At 38.1% G+C, this 25,166-nt stretch overlaps 1 protein-coding gene across 1 annotated transcript in view; it reads right to left on the bottom strand.

Annotated features, from left to right (window-relative positions):
* Positions 1-25,166, bottom strand: part of epha4b (eph receptor A4b) — a 170,473-nt gene that overhangs the window by 133,455 nt on the left and 11,852 nt on the right. Inside the window, exons 2-3 of the mRNA XM_079818802.1 lie at positions 16,402-16,466; positions 6,952-7,612 (exon numbers count right to left, since the gene is read on the bottom strand). Of these exons, the coding sequence (XP_079674928.1) occupies positions 6,952-7,612; positions 16,402-16,466 (726 nt within the window). The remainder of the gene's footprint in view (positions 1-6,951; positions 7,613-16,401; positions 16,467-25,166) is intronic.

Genomic DNA, 25,166 nt, shown 5'->3' with positions numbered 1-25,166 from the left:
GATTTATCGTAAGTTAATAGAAAAAGAGTGACCGATATATCATTTTTTTCATAAAACACTTTTTTTGTTATACAGGTTTGAATTAGCATGAGGGTGAGGTAATAATGACTACGTTTTAATGTTTGAGTGTTCCTTTACTACAAAATGATCTGTTAAGTATAAGTGATTTAAACAATTATAATAAAACCTTAATTTAATCATCCGAAACTAAAGGAGGCAGTATAATTTGATGTAGTTCTGCTCGATATAGTGGCTGCTGAAACTGTAGCAGTGCCCTATATCACAATCTACTCACCGGCCACGTACACAGACATGCCATATTTCTGATAAATGTCATTATACCCAAAAAAGTGCATGAAAAACTTTTATAATGGCTACGAGGATATTAATATTTCATAAACAACACCGTATGCGTCATCTGAGAAAACCATAGAGGGAATGTGCTACATCCAGAGGTCTCTATGGAAATGTACAAGCACTCTACCCTGCCTCTCTGCCCCGGGACAGAGGACAACACGGCTCAACCCAACACACGCTTGCACCTTTTAAAACACATTTATGCACGGCTGTCAAAAAACGCAGACTTGAACAAACATACGCTGATCAGCATTCAAATGGACTTCCTTGCTGATTTCCAAATGAGAAGTGTTGACGGGCAGCATGTAGCCAAGCCTAATTGAATGTCATCATTTTCCATTATTTGTTGCCTTTTTTAAATGAAAGCACTTAGCCTTTTTTATTCACGTTTCTCAGAGACAGTTGGATCCATGAGTCCTAATGAATATTTAAACAGGGACGAGCAGTCTCATCTCCTGAGTGGTCTCTGAGCGTCGCTAGAGCCTGCGTCGGGAAGGAGGGGTGACCATTACCGAAACTCAACCACGGAACAGCTGAAGAAAAACACGGATATTACAAAAACAGCACTATGGAAAATGTCAGTAATTAGAACTGGCTGCCATTTCAGAGGCAGAGCGGGCCAGGCTAATGAGTCCATTAGCACCTTCCTTGCATAAAGAAGACAAGCAAAAAAGCCTCATTTTAATACATTAGCCTGCTGACAGTTTCACCGCGGAGGCTATTCAGCGCAGCTGACACGCTTTTCCAAGGGCTCTGACCTTTTGTTTGCTGAGCGCTGGCTCAGAGGAGAGAGTGGATTCGGCTCTCCTGGGCATAAACACAGGAGAAAATGTGAGAAACCAACACATTTTGCTTTCACTGACTCATTGAGAATATCAGCAGCTCAAAGCATTTTCGGTTACTAACCGTACAGAAGAGTTAACCCAACTGCCCATGTGGGCATTAATCAAGCAATATTTTCAAATTTAGCCATTCACTCAAGTCCTCGAAAACAATCATAAAGCTTGCCATTTAGGTGAATACACATTTCACCTTGGTCCACAACCAACAAAACCCTGGATTTCACACTGCAATCCTTTCACTCCCACTGCTCTCTAAATACTCTAAATATCCTTGCCCACATACCTAATTGCTTAGTTCACCCAAAAATGAAAACTCTGTCATAATTTACGCACCCTCAATGGAATTCCAAACCTGCATGAGTTTCTGTATGAGTTTCTGTTGCACAAAAAGGAGACGTTTAGCAGAATGCTCATACTACTCTTTTCCATACAACGGAAATTAACAGTGACAAACGGTTTTCAAGTGCAAGAAAAAAAGCATCATAAAAGCAAAAAGACTGGAATTTAAGTCATTGTTTGCTAATAATCTCATTTAAATTCCTGCACATTCAAACTTGAGATGCGTCTCTGTGATCTATTTGAAAACACACAAACACATGAGATTTGAGAGGTAATGCGGAGGGGATTTTCAGATATTTTAGTACATATTAGTCTCTTTTCAACATTTTTGAATGAAATGTATTATGCTCACTTAGGCTGCATTTATTTGACCAAAACAGTAAAAACAGTAATATTGCAAATCACAATTTAAAATAAATATTTTCTATTTTAATATATTTTAAAATGTAATTTATTTTCCAAAGCTGAATTTTCAGCGGACATTACTCCAGTCTTCAGTGTCACATGATCCTACAGAAGTCATTATATTATGCTAAAATATGTTAAAACGGGTGTGCTGCTTAATAATTTTAGTGGAAATCATGAATTTATTCAAATAATCAAAGAACTGACTTGAAATAGAAGCGTTTTGTAACATTATGCATGTCTTTACTGTCACTTTAGATCAATGTAATGCATTATTGATGAATAAAATGATGTATAAGTATATAAAAGTATATAGTATATTATATATAAAGTGTTACCAAGATGACACTTTACACTTTATCAGTTATTTTTGTCAAACTTATGCAAAACAACATGAGGATGAGTAAATAATGACTGAATTTTAAGGCAACATCTACATTTATCTGGATACATTTGAAAGCGGCCTTTTCGTGCCATAACGCTCGTTTGCAAACATTTTCTAAAAGTTTCTCATCCACACTGCACCTTCAGAAAATGCACAATTCACCTTACTTTACATGTGTTAAACCTTATAAAAGCTCACTGAGATGATACAGACGGAACAGGCATAATAAAGTTTCCATGCTATTCTTCTGGCAGGATCACTTTATTTAACAAAATACAGTATATCACCATTGACTGATGCGTCCAGGTCGCACTCATTCACCATAATATGCTTGTTCTAAAACGCAACTGCTCTCATGTTTTGCCAAGGGACAGCAAATGCAAGTAAATTTTTTTGTAATATTTGCAGGACTGTGATATGGAGATTGTACAAAGTTACACATCTTTAGCAACAGTGTGAAAGTGAATAGCACATAAAAGGCACAATAGCGGTCTAAAAATGCCTCAGATACATTTCAAATACCTCAGTTTTAACACCACAGCAGCCTTTTCAAATTTATCCACCTGGGAAAGCGTTTTCAAAAAGCTCAGGACAAAAATGCAGTCTCAGTATGGATGGAAGGCCAAACAAACAAAAACATATTAGTATGGACAAGGCCTCAGTGAACTATAGCCTTAAATGTTTTGTTTTTTTCTAGAACTGAAAATGATTCGAGTTTCTAATTATGCTGTTCTATCGTGGTCGATTATCTCCCACCACTACGATAAGGCTCCACGCTAACCCAAAGTGGCCTATGGCACAAAGCAATAGATCCGTGATTCCTAATCCCATGCTAAGCTTTCCAATAGCTGTGAGTTCTCTACCTGTCGATTAAACAACCGCATGGTCTCCAAGGCAGCTATTGTACTACTAGCAGAAACCATTTCTAGAGAGCATGTCAGCTTAATACAGATGGAGGATCATTCACAAATCCTCAATATAATCAGAGCTTACAGGGATAACTCATGTACTAAATATAAAAAGCCATCTGCCGGCCTGATGTGTAATGCAGTTACTATGGTGAAAATAAAAAAGCCTGTGCTTACACATACCCACACACATCTAGCTATAATTCACTGCCTGAGATGAAGGATAAGGCCATATATTAGGCGACCTCTGGCCTTGTGCTGCCAATAGACCTCCATGATTAGCCATTTCGTCATGCCGGCCTGCGGACCACCACACTGAGAAATAGCTCAACACGGTCAATCTCTATTTATTGAGTATTGCGCCCTGTTAGCAAGGCCTTCGGTGAGTTCCTATTTCTCTTTTCCACTGACCTCTCGCATGATTGATTGAATGATTCGACCGGAAAAGATACAGCTAGCTTTGTCTTGAATAAGGTTAATTGACCGGCAGAAAGCAATTCATTACATTGGCACGTTCTGATAAGATTATTTTGCAAAGAGTGACCATTCCTTGACCTGCTGCATGAGAAGGATGGGAGGTTTCAAATAGGGATGTGCCCAAAGCCGAATTCGGAAAGGAGATAACGGATTCTATGGAGCTCCTATAGGGACATGGTGAAGGAAAAATATATACTGTATTTCATTGCTTTTGCGTTTTCTCACAATTATATAGTTATATTTTATACAATTTGTGGGCATCAGGGAGCTGCTACTTACTTTGTCCCAAATGGCACCCTAAATACGTCGGTCTTCCAACGAGTCTGCATTTTCGCGATATAACGTCGCTTTGACTGTCGGGAAGAAGGGGGCGCTCGCAAACACCCTTCTGAAACCTAAAATGGGACTTCACGATCACATGTACATGTCGTTTAGGGTCTGTTGCGCAAACCTGTTCCGTTGTCCTGTCAATCATCTCTCCCTACTCTCTTCTGATGTTCTGTAACCGACTACCGCAGCAACCTCCGTAGAATGTGTTATTCATTTTCCATGCCTTTCTGAATTTGGAATTTGACTTCAGGCACATTAGTTTCAAAACAGTATTTTTGGTTTTAATGCATTTTGTGAAATTAGAGGGCATTGAAATGGAATACCATATTGGTATTTTTGCAATACCAACAGAGAAAAACTATGCTTTCCTGTAGCTCAAACAGTAGAGCATGGCGTTAGCAATGCCAAGGTCATGGGTTCGATTCCCAGGGAAAGCAAGAACTGATAAAATGTAAAATGTGTACCTTGATTGCAATGTAAGTCGCTTTGGATAAAAGCGTCTGCCAAATGCGTAAATGTAATGTTATGCAGGATGCTTTATCCTAGAATGCAATGTTCTCAATTTGACCATTCATATCTAGAGCGATAAATGATCTGGATGCAATATCAACAATTCAAATATCAATATCTTGATTAATCCTCTGGGATTCCAAAAAATATTAATTCCAAAAATTCTGTTATTTTAACTGGATGCCACTTGCAGAATTTAACAAGCGGTCATGTAACAACAAAATACCACACTACTCTCATTCACAAATATCAGGAAGTAGATATTGGCACCTTTAAATTAGCATAAACTAAGCTAACTAAGACAATATCCATAGCAACGGAGCAAAAAAGCACAAAATCAATGTATTTAACACAGAAAAATGGAGATGATATCAGTATGAAGTCTGTTAGCGTTTCATCATGAAGGTGTTGTCATTAACTCCTCAGCAGGTTCCTCTGTGTTGCTCTAGCCTGCCTATTAGCAAACAACATGAAGCCCCTCAGCAACCATTAGATGGGAAGCAGCCAAACGCACAAAGAAAGAGAACAACAGCCCCAGAAGTACACTCACAGGTGCCCATCATGTTTTACTAAGTTCCACTTCACTTTCCAAAGCCGTCTGAGAGCTCAAGGTTAAAAAAAGAAAGTACACTGCATAATGATGCTACATGCAAATAAATAAAGATCAGTAGGAGTTTGCAGAATTCAATCAACGAGAGGTTTGAACCTGTGCGAGCTATCTAAGGTTGCAAGATATTTACTTTTTTTATGTTTCGACGTGTTTGCAGGCTATGCAGAAATCTAAACAGCAAAAGAATAATTTAAAGCTAGTTTGATCCCAGCGGATCAAAAAATAAATGAATAAAAAACGAACTGTTCTAAAATATATCATATAGCATTTGAATAATGAACTTGCTTTGAATAATGAAATTGCTATTTAAAATGTAGTATTTGCTCAAATAAAATAAGAAAGTTATTGCGAATATTGTTGTGCTGAACACCCTTTAGACACGGAATGTGGGGTTTGAGCTAGTATTACACTACCTTTAAGTGAGGCAAAAAGTAAGGAGACTTGAACATAATTTAATTCAACAGCTGGCTTAGACTTCTTTGGAGAAAACTTCTACAAACTCATCTAACGAATGCACACATACACACACACATACACACACACACACACACACACACACACACACACACACACACACACACACACACACACACACACACACACACACACACACACACACACACACACACACACACACACACACACACACACACACACACACACACACAAACACACTCTTGAATAAAAGCAAGACTGTCTGCTGGAGGCCTATGGATTTGCAGAGCAAGTAAACAAAACAGATAGTCTTTGGAATGCTATGTCTCAATAATTTGTATCCTGGAGCACAACTACCTTCCCCAACACAGGGAAACAAGGCATAGAGTGAATCTGAATAAGTCACTGAAGCCCTCAGCTACTTTCATTGCAAACTTATTTGCATTTGCTCACAAATACACAAATACACGCTCACTTCAGAAGCAAACAAAGGGACTGCAACTGCTAAACAAACAGATTGTGGATTTTTTCTCAGTTTCATCACTACAGAACATTCCATATTAACCAATAAATCCCCTAATAAAGTCAGAAAAATTTGGGTTTTGTTATACAGTGGCCTCAAAGTATTTGAACACGGTAGCCAAATCAATGCATTTAAAAGTATATGAAACAGAAGAGAAAGGTTAGTTCTGTTTGGCCTAACATCATTTGCAGATGCCAGTCGGATTGATATTTTGTATGGAATGCAATGACATTCAAACATATTAATAGGGATGCACAAATATTAAAATGTTGGCCAATACTGATAAGCTGAAAATTATTATCATGTTATGGCTGATAACTGTTAAATGGCGGATATTAGAATGTGTACTATTTTGTCTAAATAAATGAAAAATAAAATACAAAAAAACTAAAATCATTTGTTTTAAATGCTCGTGAATACTAAGTGAATTAAGGCATCACAATATTATAATCTACAGTATGAAAAAACATACTGATTTTGAGATTTGCTACATTTAAGATTACATTTAACAGTGTTATTAAATATTGTTAATTTTGAGATTTAGATGATGGCCAAGGTAATCTACATGTAAAATAGTAGGAATGAGCATGCACGCACAATTAAATATATCTAATATCAACCAATAAAGAATAAAACTTAGTATTGGCCGATAACCAAACAATAGGGCAACTGCCATTGGGATGACTGGGAAAAGTGTCCCAATTTACCATGTGCATCCCTACATTTTAAAGTGTAACTTGAGAGTACAGAAGTGTCTAAATACTTTTTATCACCACTGTATTTCTAAAGTTGGCAACACACAAACACAATAAGCTGCATAGAAAACTCACGCTGACAGTAGTCCTTGTTCTCTTCAAAGCCTGGCTTGCAGACACAGCGTCCAATGGGCACCAGCCATCCACCATCTCCACTGCAGTACATCCTCGGCGCCTCAAACTCCTCAGAGTCATTCACACAAGATCCCCTAACCTCCACCAAAGCCGAATCTCCCCCTGTCACCGTGTCGGGAAACTGGGCCAAGTTCAGAACGGCAAGAGGACACTTCTTATAGAAGACCCTCAGGGACACCAAAGCGATGCAGGCTCCAACATCTTGGAAAGCCAGGTAGAAACCCTTCTTGCTCAGGTTACTGATGTCCCTCACTTCTGTGTTTAGCTTCATGACGCGATCGCCCACGTCTGTCTGCGTGAAGCTCTCGTCGGCTGCGATAGTGTCGATCTTTATGTACTGGCTCTCCTTGATGAACCACAGGTTGGGGTTGTTGGACTCGTAGTAGTACATATTGAAAGTTTCTTTGCAGGTGCCAGGGACTCCAGGCAGACTGTTGCAGTCACGCAGGGTGAACTTAATCTCGATGTAGACGCGCTGCGCTCCATCTCGTGGGATGTGGCGCGTGCGTAGCCAGTTGTTCTGATTAGCCTCCATCACATTACACACCTGGTAGGAGCGCATGGGGGTGTTCCTCTCATCCATCACACTGATTTCCTCCCACTGCAAAAGAGAACAACTGTTATCGTTGCAAAAATGTGTAAAATGCTTCTTTTTTTTTTTCAAAAACCTATTATGTTTTAGAAGCTTCAATTCAGCTTGGTATCACACTGTATATGTGAGGATGCAAGTTTGCCAGCCCTGAACTCTCTATGTATACTATGCAAACATTTGCTATGTATTATTTCTATTTCATGTACACTTATGAAACACATAGTATGCCTCGGTTAATATGTGTGAGTGTGTATGTCTCCATAGGCAGCGATAGAGTATGTGTAAGGGACTCGTCTCCCATCATCTCTTGCCATCTGCTTCCACTTGTCTAAGGTTCCTTCATTTGGAACACTTCATGCATAAGTAACATTTCACTCCTTAAAGGGAGAGAAAATAAACCATCCAGGGAGTCTTAGAGGGGTGGGCAATTTCTTGAACGGCTGGTTCTGAAAAAAAGATTCTGATTTGCTTCAATAAATTCTATTCCTTCTCTGTATAATTTGCAGCGGAGATGAGCTGGAGGACCACCGGCTCAGTCCTAAATGATTTTAGTGATTCATTCGAGCTTCTGATCAATCAACGTGTAATGTATTAGACTTCAAATACTAAGCATTCAGGAATCATTGCTTGACCACTTGAGTTGCCACTCCAAGGCATTCATCATCATTTCCTCTCGAGATTTCTTGATCAGTGCATGATGGGAGCAATTCACTGCAAGAAGACAGAAAGTTTTTAAAGAGCTCCGTGTTCTTTTGAAGGATTAGTTCACCCAAAAATAAAAACTCTGTCATCTTTTACTCACCCTCATGCTGTTCCAAACCCATTTGACTTTTTTCTTCCGTGCAACACAAAATGAGAGTACTCACTGATTTTTCCATTTACAGTGAATGGACACTGGAGCTTTTAAGCCTCAAAAAGGATGCAAAAACACCATACAAGTATCATAAAAATGATCAATAATGACTTGTGCTCTATATTCCAATTTTCCTAAAGCGATACAATGGCTTAATGTCTGAGAAACAGAAAGTAGCTATGTCCCAGCAAGCAATAGCCATCATTTCACCATCTCGGTTAACTGTAGACCCAATATAGTCCAGCTATGAGCAACCCACTTCTCACTTCAACTACAACTCGATCAACAAACTCAAACCGCCTCCTTCTCCCCAAGACAAAGCTCAGCACTATGGGTGATCGGGCTTTCTGTTCTGCCGCTCCTCGGATTTGGAATGCCCTCCCCGACCATCTGAGGGCACCTCAAACTACTGAGACTTTTAAAAAATAACTTATGACTTTTAACTATTCAATCTATAAGTATTTTATCCTTCTTAAATTATCTTAACTGTAGCACTTTGAGATTTGTTCCAAATGTAAAGTGCAGTACAAATAAAATGTATTATTATTATAATTATTATTATTATTACTTCTCGCCAAAATAACCTTGAATTTGGTTGCATGTCGTTTTTGCCAAAATACCTTGCGAGATGTATGATATTCCATCATGTAAGCAAAGTCAACAGTGATTGCAAGGTGTTTGGTCTCATTTTTTGGACATGTTCATGTTCTAGATGACTAGTCTATTCTTGGGCTATGGTTAGACGTCTATTACATTTTCACTGACAGCCCAAATTTTGCCTTGTTTTAGCCTAGATGTCAGGGCTGTGTTTGAACAGCTATTAGATATCTTTTAAACACAAAATTGCTTGCTGGGGTTGGACTCTTTGATTAGGATCTTTTCAATGTATTAGTTCATACAAAACCAATCAGAATGATTTGACTCAATGATCCAGTTAACACAGTTAACAGATCACTGGAGTAAATAACAACTTTTAATCTGTTCATCATGCAAAGCTATCATGTACTTGAGACAGCATAATCATTTGATTATTTTAATGGCGCTTTCGTTTCCTTTAAAAGTTTAAAAGCTCCAGTCCTCAATAATGGCAAAGAGCAACGAGTACATAAAATATCTCCTTTTGTGTTCCAAAGAAAAAAAGTCAAATGGGTTTGGAATGACAAAAGGGTGAGTAAATGATGACAGCATTTTTGGGTGAACTAATCCTTTAACAACCCTTAAACTGATTGGCAGTGAATATGGGTGCACATTTAAGCAAATGATTAAGGAGAAAGAGTACATCAGAATGTCTCCAAAAGAGCCATTTTCCACATCAGCGCATATAGCATTTGAAGTATTTTATACCATGTGTCAGCACAGTCTGGAGTGCACATCACTTGCCAGCCATGGCATGATGTCATAGCGACAATGAGAACGTTTATGACACATTGCCATTAGCTTAGAGCTTCAAAAAATAAAAAGTGATAGAGGCTCAGGGTCAATTGTTTGAGCAGTTTGGCTTTAAACTGAGCCATATGCTGACTGGTGGGAATGGGTGGACATTACAGATCAAAGTGACAGCCACTAAACGTCTTGGGTACGTTCTTTCCCTTCAAATGCAATAATTACGACATTTGAAGGAATATTTATGTAGGGATAAAGGTAGGTTTATGCCTTTCTGTTTATTTATTTTCAAGAGTCTGCCTCAACCCAACTGCTACGGAAAGTTTCTTTGGAAATGCATTGTCTGAATTCATGAAGTATTTTACCACAGATGGGTGGTTACACAAAAGTCTAAAGAGTTAAGTTACACACCCCAGATCTCCAGACGCACATAAACAATTTAGTTACACATTGCCACGATTGGGCACAGCCGTCCAAAGGAAATTGGCCATGTGCAGTTGATATTCGTGAACTAAACTATCTAACCTCTAGCAAAAGCATACACCGAAACGTTCATAAATCCGCCTACGTACAGATAGTTTAACACACACTCACAATTGTTAAGAAAAGAACAGGTTATTTGGACAGGAGGTAAAGCTTAGCCACTCTCAATCAACGTAGCGGTCATAAGTGTGACGTGGGCGTCTTGTTAATTAGCGTCTCCAGCTGGCCGCTTCCCCTAGAGTCTCTTCTGAAATACCTTAACTCCATTCCCCAGTCACCCTTCACAGGCTATGGCCGCTTTGAAGCCAGGCAAGTATGTCAGATCAGGGGGACTGCTTAGCCCTTCATTGGCTTAACTTAATTGCAGGCCCACAATCATCTGGTAGTTTAAGATACTTAAATGCAATTGACTTTAAATCCCTAAAAGAACGTCTGTTTTTTGGGGGGAGAAGGCCCCTTTTGGAGGACATGTTATTAGGGCTACCTGTTTTCTATCACTCTAGGTGAATTGCTCCCTTCTATTTTAGTAACAGACATGCACACATAACCTAAACGACTATGGCTATTTGAGAGGCAATCCAAAACAAACCTTCCACATCTGGGACAGGGAAAGCTGTATTAGTCTTGACCTGCGAGGGTCAAGTGGCAGCCGATCGAGTCAGTAAGGTAAATATCCAGCGGAGGTGAAGCGACTGCTTTGGGAACACGTTGGCTTTCCTGTGAGCCGCTCCACAACGGTGCACCATTGGCGGGTTCAGTGGGTCACGGGTTGCCGCGATAATCCCCAAGTATGAAACGCAAGCCGCAGCTGCGAGACCTGATTTAGCCTTACAGTTCACTCCCATTAAATAACTGCAATACCAGCAAAACAAAGATACTCCTACTATCACTGAATCTAAGGTAAACAGTACAAGGAGAGGGGGGAATGTTCTCTGAAGAGTTTAACAGATGTAATGTGGAAACGGGCTAATTGGAAGAGACTCTCACAGAACTGTAGCTATGTAGGAGTATCACTCATTCCAGCAACAAAAATCTCTAAATTTGGATTCTTAAACTGATCATGAATGGATAAATGTAGTTAGAGGTTTGCTGTAAAATTAAAAAATAAATAAAAAGGGAAATACTATCCATTTAAAGGGATAATTCACCCAAAAATGAAAATTCTGTCATCATTTACTCACCCTCAAGTTGTTCCAAACCTGTATGAGTTTCTTTGTTCTGCTGAACACAAAAGATAGAGAGAAGAATGTTTGTAACAAAGCAGATAGAGCAACTATTACCATAGTATTTTTTTCCTATCTGCTTGGTTACAAACAATCTTCACTCTATCTTCTTTTGTGTTCAGCAGAACAAATAAACTCATACAGGTTTGGAACAACTTGAGGGTGAGTAAATTATGACAGAATTTTCATTTTTGGGTGAACTATCCCTTTAATAGCTGTTGATGTCTACTGATGGGAAAGCACATACTTTTGAATACACAATAAGAAAGCATTGAGATATCTACAAAGTTTCCGTTTGCACAAGCTGTTTTTATGTAGCATTTAGATACATTTAATAAGACGTTTTTCATTAGCCGAACTTAACTCTTTCCGCGGCAGCGTTTAAAAAAGAAAATTGACAGCCACCACCACCATGTATTTTGTTGTATGAATATCTGAACATGCAATATATAAAAAGAAAGAACCAACCCATTGCTTAAAAAAAAAGAAAAAAATATTTATATATATTTATCAACACTTGAATGTGGGTAATCTTTATAAAAAAGGCACATTTTGAGCAAAAGGCTAAGAAAATCACATTATTGTCAAAGAGACTACACCTGGATCGGATTCAGAACAATTATCAAAACATAGATAGAGTAGATAGAGTCCATCAAGTCCTATAGCTTGTCCTGGGTTGACATTTCATTCTGTAACATTAGGCAGTTTTGATTTATATGCTGTCTAATGTTGATGATTGCGTTATTTTTACATATACATCTGGTTACAGTATTGCTTCTTTCTTCTTCTTTTTTGCATGTGTTTTTAACTGGAGATTATGTACTCTTTTAGAAGACGTGTCATAGTGCTCCCTACCGTATAACAGTTTAAAAACACAAAAGAAAGCCGGAAATCTGTGTCAATGGCGGGGAAGCGTTGTCTCATAAATGATGAACATTTCCATCAATGGCAGGGAAAGAGTTCAAATGAATAGCTAAATATAAAAAAATATATATATTATAGAGTGCTGCAGGAATGAGTCCTAAAAGCATTTTAAGCATTTTTGAACTTCTAGTCAAATTGTTCCAAAGTCAATGGGTCTTTTGGTTAAATAATGTCTGTGGTTAAAAAGTGGATAAATGGGACCAAAGATGTTGTTTATACTCATGCTCTTGCAAATTATTCTAACAAAAAATTCCAAACATGTAGATTTTAAATAAAGATTGAAATAGTTGCTGGAAGCTTAATGGTGGTGATGTTGAAGTCCTGCGACTTCAATTTATTTAGGCTTTAAAATTCATAAAATGTAATTTATGAAGTATATCTTGATGAACAAAACGTGTAAGAATCATAAACGTTTGTTGATCACAGAACTTTTTTTAGTAATCCTTTTTGTTGATGTGATGCTAGCTTTCAGTTTGGCCTACAAAAATACATTGTCCCTGCAGCATTATTTTGTCTAAAACAATAATTTCAGAAACATTCAATTAATTTCAAGATTATTTGTGTAGCATTTTTCACAATACATATTGTTTCAAAGCAGCTTTACAGAAAATCAACAGTCAAATAAGTGATGTGATGCTTAAGATTCCATCATAACTTGTTGGGTTGTTTCAACCCATGTTTGGGTCAAATTTGGACAAACCCAACTGTTGGGTTTAATCATTTTAATTTTAAAATTTAAACCAACGGTTGGTTTTGTCCATATTTGACCCAAACATGGGTTGAAAACAATTAAGATTTTTGTTAATAATGTACAGTAAAATATATGGGTTATTAATTTTGAGTTCTGCTAAAGAAAAACGTATTTTTAATACAAAAAAAAACAAAAAAAAAACAATTATTAGCATTTGTGGATCTTGTGCAAAATACATTTAATTATTTTAGCGTTATACAATAACAAATGTAATCTACAATGTAAAAAAGTCAGAAATAAGCATTCACAGTTAACCCTTAAATGCATGAATGTTTTACCAATCATTATTACATATTCGGGTCTTTAGTGACCCAGATCTATATCTAACACAGATGGATCTCTATCGGTCGCAGTACTATAATACTCTCCTGATATATTCAGCATCTGGCTCATATTCTTGATCTCAAACATACTCTCAAAACCATCATTTTCAACATCTTTTGATCACTTATTCACCAGAACCACCATCAAGTGACAGGGACACTAATATTAGATTGTGTTCAGTATTGCTCTGCAGTAAATCACTGAGCTATTTCAAGGTTTGCTGATGATACTTCCTATTATTTAGTTTTCTGCCTGCGGTAACTATGAGTGAAACGTCACTACATCATTGTGTATCAGACATTGCCACCTTGTGGAATAAATGTGAATTGCACTTATTCGGTCTTCAAAGATTCAATTAAAAAATATACTTAGACTGTTACACACCTTGCGTCGTTAGCGAATAGGAATGGGAAAGGGAAAACAGGCATTCTTTTATAATTGTATTTACTTGTTATATTTTTATATTGAATTGATTGAGGAATACTAAGAAGGTTGATGTCTAACTTTAAAAAAAATGAATGAGGAGGAGGGTTAATGACGAACTGGGTCACTAAAGACTCGAGGCATGTGTTTAAGGGTTAAAGAAAACAGAAAACCTGCTGAGGAGCTGGTGATATGCTCACTCACACTACAGAAATCCAAACACTCCAAGCCGTTTACTCAAGCTAATATTTAATGTGTGAGACCTGAATGAAATACTGTGACTATTAAATATGAAAAACTATTTACAGGATGCATCTGTTTTGAGGATCTTGCTCTGCAGCGTTTGCTTTGTCTTCCACGACTGATTTGAAATGTCATTCAGTATTCACCTGCTCTCTTAGGGAGAGGTGGCGGGTTTGGGTTATTGACAACATATCAGCCTGTTATGCAACACCATACTCTGTTATGCAAGTCTAATATTTCTCGGTTTGGGAGGAGTACATGTCTGTCGCACTAAAATAATTTGTAATTTCTGTTCATCTCCAGAGTTAGCTGCTACACGACACATCTCGTAGATACGCGTGTGGGGCACGGGCAATCTGATCTAGTTCCTGACGTCTCTATTAAATCATTTAAAAGGCAGCTGTGAAATCCCCAAGATTGATTTTCTTTTAAGCTCACCATGGTTTTTGCAAACTTGATTATTTTTAGACCACTTTGGGTGCATCGAAAAAGACAGAACAGCTCCTTCTTCTGTTCTCTGGCACAGGGGATTGTGTTCCTGCTTTAGAGACTCTTAATCTTGACGTCTTCCTCAAATAAATTGGAAGTAAGCGACCGGGTAAGTTGGTGTTAAGCCGAACATGAATGCCTCTTGGCTGAAAATGGGTATAAGCTCACTAGACTTCACAGATGACCTTGACACCACATCCTACAATTTGCATGTGCAAAAAACAGTGGCTCCTATTTATAAGAACTACAGAACGTGCTCATACAGCCTTCCTTTCACATAGACTCAAAGTATGCTGTATTCACTCTATGCATACATATGCGTAGGTCGGGTCTAACCATATGCAATTCCAGCACATTTAAGATGCAATGGTGTGATTACCGATAATTGTTAGCAGGGGGGGAAATATTTTTTACATAAAAGATGTCCCTCTACAGTTCAAACCGTTTTCTGTAAAAGAAGCGCTGAAGATTATCTTGAAAAATTAGAGCTCATTTTATGCAATAATCTTAAAGCCAATGAAAAAATCCTACTGGCTTTTTGTCGAAGGAACCAGTGTGATTCTTACTTCTGGACTGGCTTACAAAAATATGGAAGGTTGTTTGCACCACAGAATAAAACATTTTAAAAGATAATTGCAACTTTTTATCTCGCAATTGAGTTTACATCTCACAATTCTGAATTTTTTTCTCACAATTGCGAGATATATGCCTAAATACTTTATAACACGCAATTGCGGGTTTATATCTCGCAATTTTGACTTATTTTCTTAGAATTGCGTGATATAAAGTTGCAATTGCGCGTTAAAAAGTCCAATTCTGAGGAAAAAAAGAGTGCTGCAGGGATGAATGATTTTTGTATGGAGGTTTGTTTTCACCACAGAATAAAAAATAAAAAAGGTAATTGTGACTTTTTATCTCACAATTCTGACTTTTTATCTCACATTTGCGTGATATAAAGTTGCAATTGCGTGTTATAAAATCAGAATTGTGAGACATAAACTCGCAATTCTGACTTTTTTTCTCCGAATTGAGTTTATATCTCACAATTCTGACTTTATAATTCACAATTGTGTGTTATAAAGTCAGAATTGTGAGATATAAACTTGCAATTGTGAGAAAAAAAGTCAGAATTGCGAGTTTATGTCTCACAATTCTGACTTTATAACACGCAATTGCAACTTTATATCACGCAATTCTGAGATAAAAAGTCAGAATTGTGAGATAAAAAGTCGCAATTACCTTTTTTATTTTTTATTCTGTGGTGAAAACAAACCTCCATACAAAAATCCTTCATCCCTGCAGCACTCCATTTTGTCAAGAAGAAAAAAATCAATAGTCAAATCAGTGATGTTATGTTTAAGACGACATCATAACCTTATAATGTACAGTACAAACGTGGCTTAATAACTTAGAGTTCTGCTCAAGGAAAAAGCATGTTTTAATGAAAAAAGGAAAAATATGCAAGAGGGTTTCAAATAGGAAAAATATGCTAGAGGGGTTCAAAAGTGTGTCGGAGCCCAAGAGCACAGATTCATTTTAATTTTAAAAAGTTGTCCCTGCACGGTTCAAAACATTTTGTGTAAAACAAGCGTTGAGACAAACGCACCAAAATTTTGGCTGGTTGCAAAACTTAGAATTGATTAAAGAGGTTTGTGGGGGCTTGTGTGTTTGTGTCTTGATTTTGATTGGTTGTGTTACTCACCCCTTCAGCTGGGTAGGCCTCCCAGCCAAGGTCTCCCAGAGCAGACATAGTGTCCAGCAATGTAACTAGAGAGAAAGAAAGGAGTAGAGAAAGAAAAAGAGCACACGGGGGAGAGAGAAAAAAGTAATGATTTGTTAAAGTTCACTCAACCTCGTGACATATTGTGAGCAAAACAAGCTGGTTAGATGAGATTGCATATTTGGCAAGTAAATCACAGAGCAGTTGCAGACAATCAGGTCCGTAGCCTGAGGGACGAGAGTCTAGCCCCGCGGTTTAAATCACTCCCACAATGCCCTCGTTCATCCAGCGGCGAAACCCAATGCTGGGAACCCATTACGAGGGAAAGGCTGTTTTGTAAATCAGATATATCAATAAAAACACATTCATGTCTTACACAGCATTACCATCAAAACAGCGTTTGCCCTCGATCGCTGTATTGATGGTTTTCATTTTCATTTCTGGAGTATGTATGAGTATGTGTGTATATGCCAAGGGGAATGGGTCAACAAACCATCTAAGAGGCTATTTAATTTCTTATGCTAGCCTCTCTCCCCCACGCACGGAGGGTGGCAAACTGTGTTTTTCTGCTATGATCTACATTCCAGGGAAAATTAGGTTTTGGCATTGACGGCTTTTAATTTTTAATCATCTCTGATGTTACGTTTCACACTGAGGAAAATATTTGATAAAGAGCTGCAAACCATGTTTTAGGTTTTAAATTCTACATTTCATGAATTAAAAGATGGAATCAAAAGACAAAATGATCAAAACACTAGATTTGATCGCAGTGACGTCACAGAACTGAAATGAACAAAACCGGAATTTAAAACATGACCATTCAAATTTCATATATTTATATTATACATTTAAAGGTGCAGTGGGTAGTATTTATGAGGATCTATTGACAGAAATGCAATATAATATACATGACTATGTTTTCAGTGGTGTATAAAGACTATACATAATGTACCGTTATGTTTGTATTACCTAAGAATGAGCCATTTTAATCATCATACACAGCGGGTCCCCTTACAGTGAAGTCGGCATTTTGCGCCACCATGTTTCTACAGTAGCCCTAAACGGAAAAACTACTCTAAAGAGCGCTAGTCACTCTCTGCTCTCTCCGACTATGTCATTTGTGTCCTGTGTCGGCCACTGTAGCTTCACTATGTGCTTCGAAAGGGAGGGGTGAGCAGTGGGTGATTGCAATTCACAACCTCACCTCTAGATGCCGCTAAAATGTACACATTGACTGCAACTTTAAATAATATATATACATATAAAGGTAAAACTTTACAATAAAGTTCATTAGTTAACATTAGTTAACTACATTAGTTAACATGATCTAATAATGAACTGCACTTATAAAGCATTTATTCATCTTTTTTAATGTTAATTTCAACATTTAGTAATGTATTATTAAAATCTTGTTAACATTAGTTAATGCACTGTGAACTAACATGAACAAACCATGTTTTTATTAACTAACGTTAACAAAGATTTACTAATGCTGAACAGAGGTGTTGTTCATGGTTAGTTCATGTTAACTATTGCATTAACTAATGTTAACTCATACAACCTTATTGTAAAGTGTTACCCACATAAATACTATGTATATAATAACAACAGACAGACGGATAAACAGATAGATAAATAGATAGACAGACAGACACTTCTTCCAGTCAATACTTCAGTATATTTGCATAAATAAATGCTGAGCACAGTGTGTTTGACATATCAGCAGACATGCAAGTTATTGGCATGCTGATCTTAAGTGGTTTAATGGCCTTTTGTCTTTCACCCTCTCGAAAGTCAATGTTTTAACTGGATTCGGTCAAACAAAAGGTAAAAAGAATGAGAATATGACGAAGGTATATCCTTAGCCGTTGTGTATGAGGTGGAGTAGGATGTGTGTTTGATTTATAGTGACAGTACAGTGTTGGTGTAAGATTAATGGAGTCATATTTCATAAATATTTTCCTGCAGACTGACTGTAATCCTTAAGCGGTGAGAGAGATCTGCTCTACCTCGCATACTGCACAGCACACATAAGATGTCCAAACAACTATACAGCGAGCTGGGAATGTAAATTACTCATTTCACATGCAAAGAGGTTAGCTGATCATAATTATTAAGGTACAGTAGCAAAATAGCTTTTTTAGTAATTCTAAGGGCCAAAGATGGGTAGAAAAGATGAAAAAATACTGTAAGTTGGAACTGGTTTTAGTGTAAAAAAAATATATAAAGACCGAATGCAAAATTTTAGTTTAATAGTTGGAGTAAACTATTAAAAAGTAAATTAAATTATATTATATAGAAATGAAACTATATATAGCCTAAAGTCTAAAAAGAGTGTTCTTCACTGAATCACTCCATAAACCATATTCATCTCCCCTCCTCCTCCTCCTCCTCCTCTCTCCAGCCTCCATCTAAATCCTCTGGATTGATGAGGAGCGCTTTTCTAAAGAGCCCTTCGCCTGATGCAACACATTACGCCCCGGTGACGGTGACATTTGTAAATAAATAAAGTTGCAGCGAAAGTGTGTCAGAGTATTTGCTGAGGCCATTTGCTCAGTGAACAGGTACCCTTTTCGCTGAGGAAAGGTCGCTCTTTAAAAGCACACACAACGGATAAAAAGCCTTTCTGTGGTCTCTGTTTGGTTAAACCTACTGATTACTAATGTATTTAATAGCACAGCGGCTAATAGAGGGCTGAAACTGACCCAATACAATCGCCGTGTGGATGAGAACCACTAATCTGGATGCTTTAAAGCAGGATAAACAATTCTGAAATGGCAGAGGGGGAAAGAGGAAGGCAGCAATAATGCTGATAACACAGGTTGATGAGTGTTATAATCAATTACTCAAATAACTGCTGATAAAGCCTGAGGGGTGAAACAAAAAAAAGACCTTTATTTAACTAGACACCACACCTCGCACTTCTGCTCTGAGGCTTCACACACACACAACTCAAAATGGAATGTAATGAAGTGGAATTAGCATGAATTGAAATTCAAAGAAACTCTAAAATAGTAATTCTAGAAAAGCAAAGGTACAATTTTGCCTTGACAAAGTTTTATTGTTGTAGTCATGTCGATAGATATAGCGTTAGAGCGATAGATAGAGCAATTGATAAAACAATGGATAGAACGATGGAGCTGTAGATATAGATAAATAGATAGATCGATCGATAGATAGAGCGATGCGATAGAAATAGATAGAACGCTTGATCTAGATAGAGCGATAGATAATGCGACAGTTAGAGCAATCGATAGATAGATCTATAGATATAGATAGAGCGATAGATAATGCGACAGTTAGAGCAATCTATAGATAGATCTATAGATATAGATAGAGCGATCGACCGATTGATAGAGCTATAGATATAGATAGAGCGATCGACCGATTGATAGAGCTATACATATAGATAGAGTGATCAATAGATAGATAGATAGATAGATAGATAGATAGATAGATAGATAGATAGATAGATAGATAGATGGATGGATGGATGGATGGATGGATGGATGGATGGATGGATGGATGGATGGATGGATGGATGGATGGATGGATGGATGGATGGATGGATGGATGGATGGATGGATGGATGGATGGATGGATGGATGGATGGACGGACGGACGGACGGACGGACGGACGGACGGACGGACGGACGGACAGACAGACAGATAGATAGATAGATAGATAGATAGATAGATAGATAGATAGATAGATAGATAGATAGATAGATAGATAGATAGATAGATAGATAGATAGATAGATAGATAGATAGATAGATAGATAGATAGATAGATAGATTCAGATTATCTTGATTTACATAGATAGATCTTTAAAGATAGACAGACATATACTTTCTTTTCTCTTTCTCTCTTCAATTCCCTCTCACTCTTCTTTTCTCGTTCTGTTTCTCTGTCCCTGGAGAAGTGAATTCATTCAACACATGTAACTCTAACTTGACTTGGACTTCTCACTTGCCTATTTGTGTCGCAGCCCAGCTCATATTCATCATCCAATTAAAACGGACACAAAACACCATCAATGTCAATACCAGATTAAACCCAGCAAAACACTTTACAGTAAGATTCATATCTCGCCTCATCTCACACTTATGACAAATAAAACACAGCCTCATCTCGCATTATCATTGCCTTGCGTATGATGTGTCTGATAAGAGATCTGATATATCTGCCGACATGAAGTTTTCTCTCGACACAACATGTGAATAATTTTCCCATGATCACTGCTGTTGTCTGCTCGGAGCAGACTGCATGGGCTCTTCGCAGGGTTTGGTTTCAAACAGGCATGCTCATTTATCGATTATCATCGGTGGGCAGCGTTTTCACATGGGGAAGAAAAGCAGAAAGACTATGGGACCATGTTACTGGAACAGGACGCCCCAGAGACGAGATAGAGTCCACTCCAGGATTTTATTGTGATAAATCATTAAATACAACACTTTTATCATAATCCATTGATCTGTTGCACTTTTAGTCGCTTGCATTAGTGAATCTCTGCAGAAACATAGGGAGAGGTAAATGTTTGTTATTGTCTGATATACATGAAATGAGTCGTAGAGGCCAGGCTGACATTTGGGCATTTTGAGATTATCGACATTGGACGATAATGGGCAGTCCACACCAGCACTTGAATTGCTAAAATAGTAGCTTGTCACAAATGGCTAATACACATTTTCTTCTTCTTTTTCTTTTCACATATTTAAATGAATTTAACTTAAGCACATTTATGTATGTCTCATTCAATTATAATATTATACACAAAACAACTGTTCAAATGTTTGAAATCAGTAAGGTTTTTTTATTTTTTTACTTAAAAGGCACAATATGTAAGATTTTTAAGATAATTGTGTACTTGCATTATTCCAAATGTTTCCAAGAATGTTTAAATCCAAAGAAACCAGGAATTTTAACCAGTACATGGACTGTCTGTGTGTCGCCTATCAATGGCATCATACCCACGCTACCCTCGATTTCTGGTTTTATTTTGTAGAAACCATGGAAACACCAAAGACGCTTTAATATGTTATGTGTTTTATTAGACAGTTGAGCAACTGTTTGGATACATTCATTGACAGAAAACGAATCATTGTTATAAAGCTCAACACAGTTAGTCTTATTGTTTAAATCTCGTTTTCTTGATTTACCGCGAGTACCAGGTTTTACCATGCCTATTATCAATCTAGTTTACTGCGGCATAATAAAAGCTCCACTGCTCTCGAGCCGTGTGTCGCGTTTTTCTCTCATTAGCAATTGCTCTAGCGGCCTCATTCCGCTCCGAAAGCTATCAGCCCCACCCTGCTTCATACTACAGTATCTTTAATACATTAGCTCATCCATGTATATGATTTTTTGCCCGAGTCTCATCAGATTCTTTTCCACCGACTGTAGAAGTGAAGACACTCCCATGGGAAAAACTCCCATGATCCCGCGAAATCAAGGGGTCATCAAACGAAGCCTTTGTTTTGAACAAGCAACCTCTAGTGGTGAAAATCAGATATTGTGCCTTTAATTCGGCAAGGCTGCATTTGTAACAAGCACTAGCGACTGCACTCGAAAAAATGCTGGGTTAAAAATAACCCAAGTTGGGTTGAAAATGGACTAACCCAGCGGTTGGGTTGTTTTAACCCATCGGTTTGGTTAAATGTTTGCTTAAAACAACCCAAATGCTGGGTTAGTCCATTTTCAACCCAAATTGGGTTATTTTTATCCCAGCATTTTTTAGAGTGTGGCGCTAGAGCCTAGGATCCTTGTTAGCGCGCCCGCCTCCCAATCCAGAAATCGAAAACATAGTTATATTATATTGCATTTCTGTCAATAGATCCTCCTAAATATTACACAGAGGACCTTTAAGAGGTGTGCTAGCGACTGACGTTAGAGGCTGCGGTCTTTAGCATCCTTGTTAGCACGCCCGCCTCCCATGCTGGACAAAACATTTTTTTGTCTATTTTGAACTGTCTATTCATCAAATAATCCCGGAAAAAAATCCCCCAAAAATGTGGAACTGTTTTCAATATTGATAATAAAAGAAATGTTTCTTGGACACCAAATCAGCATATCAGAATGATTTCTGAAGGATCACGTGACACTGAAGACTGGAGTAATGTCTGCTGAAAATTCAGCTTTGCCCTCACAGAAATGAATTACATTAAAAAATAAAATAGAAAATAGTACATTTGAATGGTAGCATTTCATAATATCACAGTTTTTACTGTATTTTGTATAAAATGCAGCCTTGATAAGCACATCTTTTAAATCTATTTTAATATCAATAAATATTATTCAAGGCCTTTGAATTCTTCTGTAATCTTCATTCTTTCTACTAAATTCTCTGGCTGTCATCTGGCATCACTGCAAACTCAATTCCACTCGCTCAATCACTGGCCATATCCGCATATCCAAAAATTGAGCCAACACCAAGCCTGTTCTTTTTATTATTCTCGTTCTCTCTCTTTATCCAGATCCCCCATGATGCTCTCGCCTGCTGTTGAAGTGCTTGAGTCCAGGCCAGAGGTGATTCCAGACGCTTTGAGTGGGGAGAGCTCAGTGTTCCTCTGGCTGTGATCTCCACTTCCATCCTCTTTCGCTTTCTAATCCCGGCGGAAGAGCTGCTTTAATCTACCTGCCAGCAATCAAACGCCCTGCCATCTCTTCCAATACCTTGGGCAGAGCCGCCCGACTTCACAATGAGGCCAGCAGCCAAAAAACACACAATTTGTCACAGGTATGAATCTATAGATTGCTTACTGAAAAGCAGAATCGATATGAAGATCAAAAGATATACTGCAAAAGCCTACCTATAGAATACATTAGGTCTCAAAACAAAGTTTATATACAGATGAAATACAAAAGTGCACACACACACACCTTTCATCCTCTCTGATGGATTTCTCCATCTGAATGAGGCCATCAATGGTGCTTAAGGTCTTTCGTTCCGCTCTCAGTGGCCGGGGCCATGGTGTTGTCGTGGTAACAGGGAGGTACAGGGGTACCGCAAGGGGGAAATTGAAGATTTGTGCATCTTGCTCCAGTAAGATATTAAGGAATGCTGGAGTCAGTGCGGTTCGGTCAGCCCTCTCCACGCTGGGTCACTCGGCAGCCAATGGCACATTAGTGAGCACATAATCACTGCTGAGGGCCAAATCAGTGTACCTGCGAGCAGCTACCAGCAACATGGGCTGCATCCCTAATGAGCCAAAGTCGTCAGAAAAGCATATGGAAAAGACTGCTTCCTCTTCCAAACTCGCAGCTGGCTTGGACCGAGATCTATAAAAGCATATTAGATAAAGACGCCTGATATATCAGTGACTATATCAGTATTGACCACTGTTAGCGTTTTAATCTGCCTGATTAAAGATAATATCAATGCTTAAAGGGGTACTTCAGCGATTAGCATTAAGCTATGTATCATTAGAAACCAGGTAGTATATTCGAATGATCGTGCCCCCCCCCCCAGAGACGAGAGTTTTATGTATTTTATGTCTGAAAAAAAGCCTACGATGACGCAAATATCGTCATTTTGCGTCATGGGAGGCTTTTTTGGCCAAAGGCTAGAGACTACAGCCAGTAGTAGGAGTTAGTTCCGCGTGTTTTCAACCCGTCCATAGGGGTGGGATCTCACTCACAGAATGTAAATGCCCACTGAAAGCAAAGCAAAGCGAGTGTTCTCAATGAATTCCTATGAAAGTTAAGCTTCCATAGGCATGAACTGAAAACACGCCAGACTGGACACGCACCGTGAATGACTGTGAGGCAGTGAATGAATGCCAGGCGGCCATGCTCATTTTAGTTTCGGGCACCAATTAAAACCAATTCGGGTTGAGGGTTGCTTGAATTGTGGGTTCATTAGCCTATTATTCTTGATGAAAAACACAACAACAAAACGGTACAATGACAAACTCCCTTAAATAGGCGCTTTTACATTTCACTTTGAAACCAAATCTTGGGCAATCATCTTGTCTGTCAGCTATTAGCTCTCGTGATGAATTAAATCTGACTCCTGCTGCGTTTGTGCTGCGACTCTCGTTCGGCTCACGCTGTATTGAACAGACACGTCCAGTTTTTAATTGTAGTGTCTGTTCTCTAACTGAACTAAATGCTTTTATTACTATAAAAATCAAAACGACCATGGGGCGGTGCCGCGGTGGGCAAGTGATGAAACCGGTAGGTGTGGCTTGGGAGTGGCCTCGTAGGCAGCGAAGCAAGTGCATTCTGGGAGTTGTTGTCTTTCATCCATATGAGCCAAAAATAAATGTTCTGGCTTTTCTCAGTCTAGAAGGCACCAACTACTAAAATAATATCACATTTCTAATACATATGACCCAATTTAAATACACATTCATCTTTCCAGCGGTGAAGTACCCCTTTAATTTTCTATTACAGTTTTCATTAGTACTTAACACTTATATTTTCTATATATTTGATCTATTTTCCATATTTACTAATTGTACATTAAACAAAATTAACAGCATATAAAACTTGTGATAGTGTGATATTCTAATATGCTCAAGAAACTATTTTTACTATTATTACCAATGTTGACTGTTTGTCCCATGAAAGTACTTTAGAATTTATTTAGAGCACCGCAAACCAAGACAAGCACTGACACACACACAAAACTGAGGACAGGAGAGAAGGAAAACTGAATACACTCGCTTACGCACACACATGCACTCTGACAATCACACAGGAGGACAAAGCTTGGAGTCACGGGAACACAAAGCTTTAGAAGA

Source organism: Gobio gobio, assembly GCF_949357685.1.
Source record: "Gobio gobio genome assembly, chromosome: 6".
Taxonomy (NCBI): domain Eukaryota; kingdom Metazoa; phylum Chordata; class Actinopteri; order Cypriniformes; family Gobionidae; genus Gobio; species Gobio gobio.
This window is presented reverse-complemented; position numbering and strand designations above follow the sequence as displayed.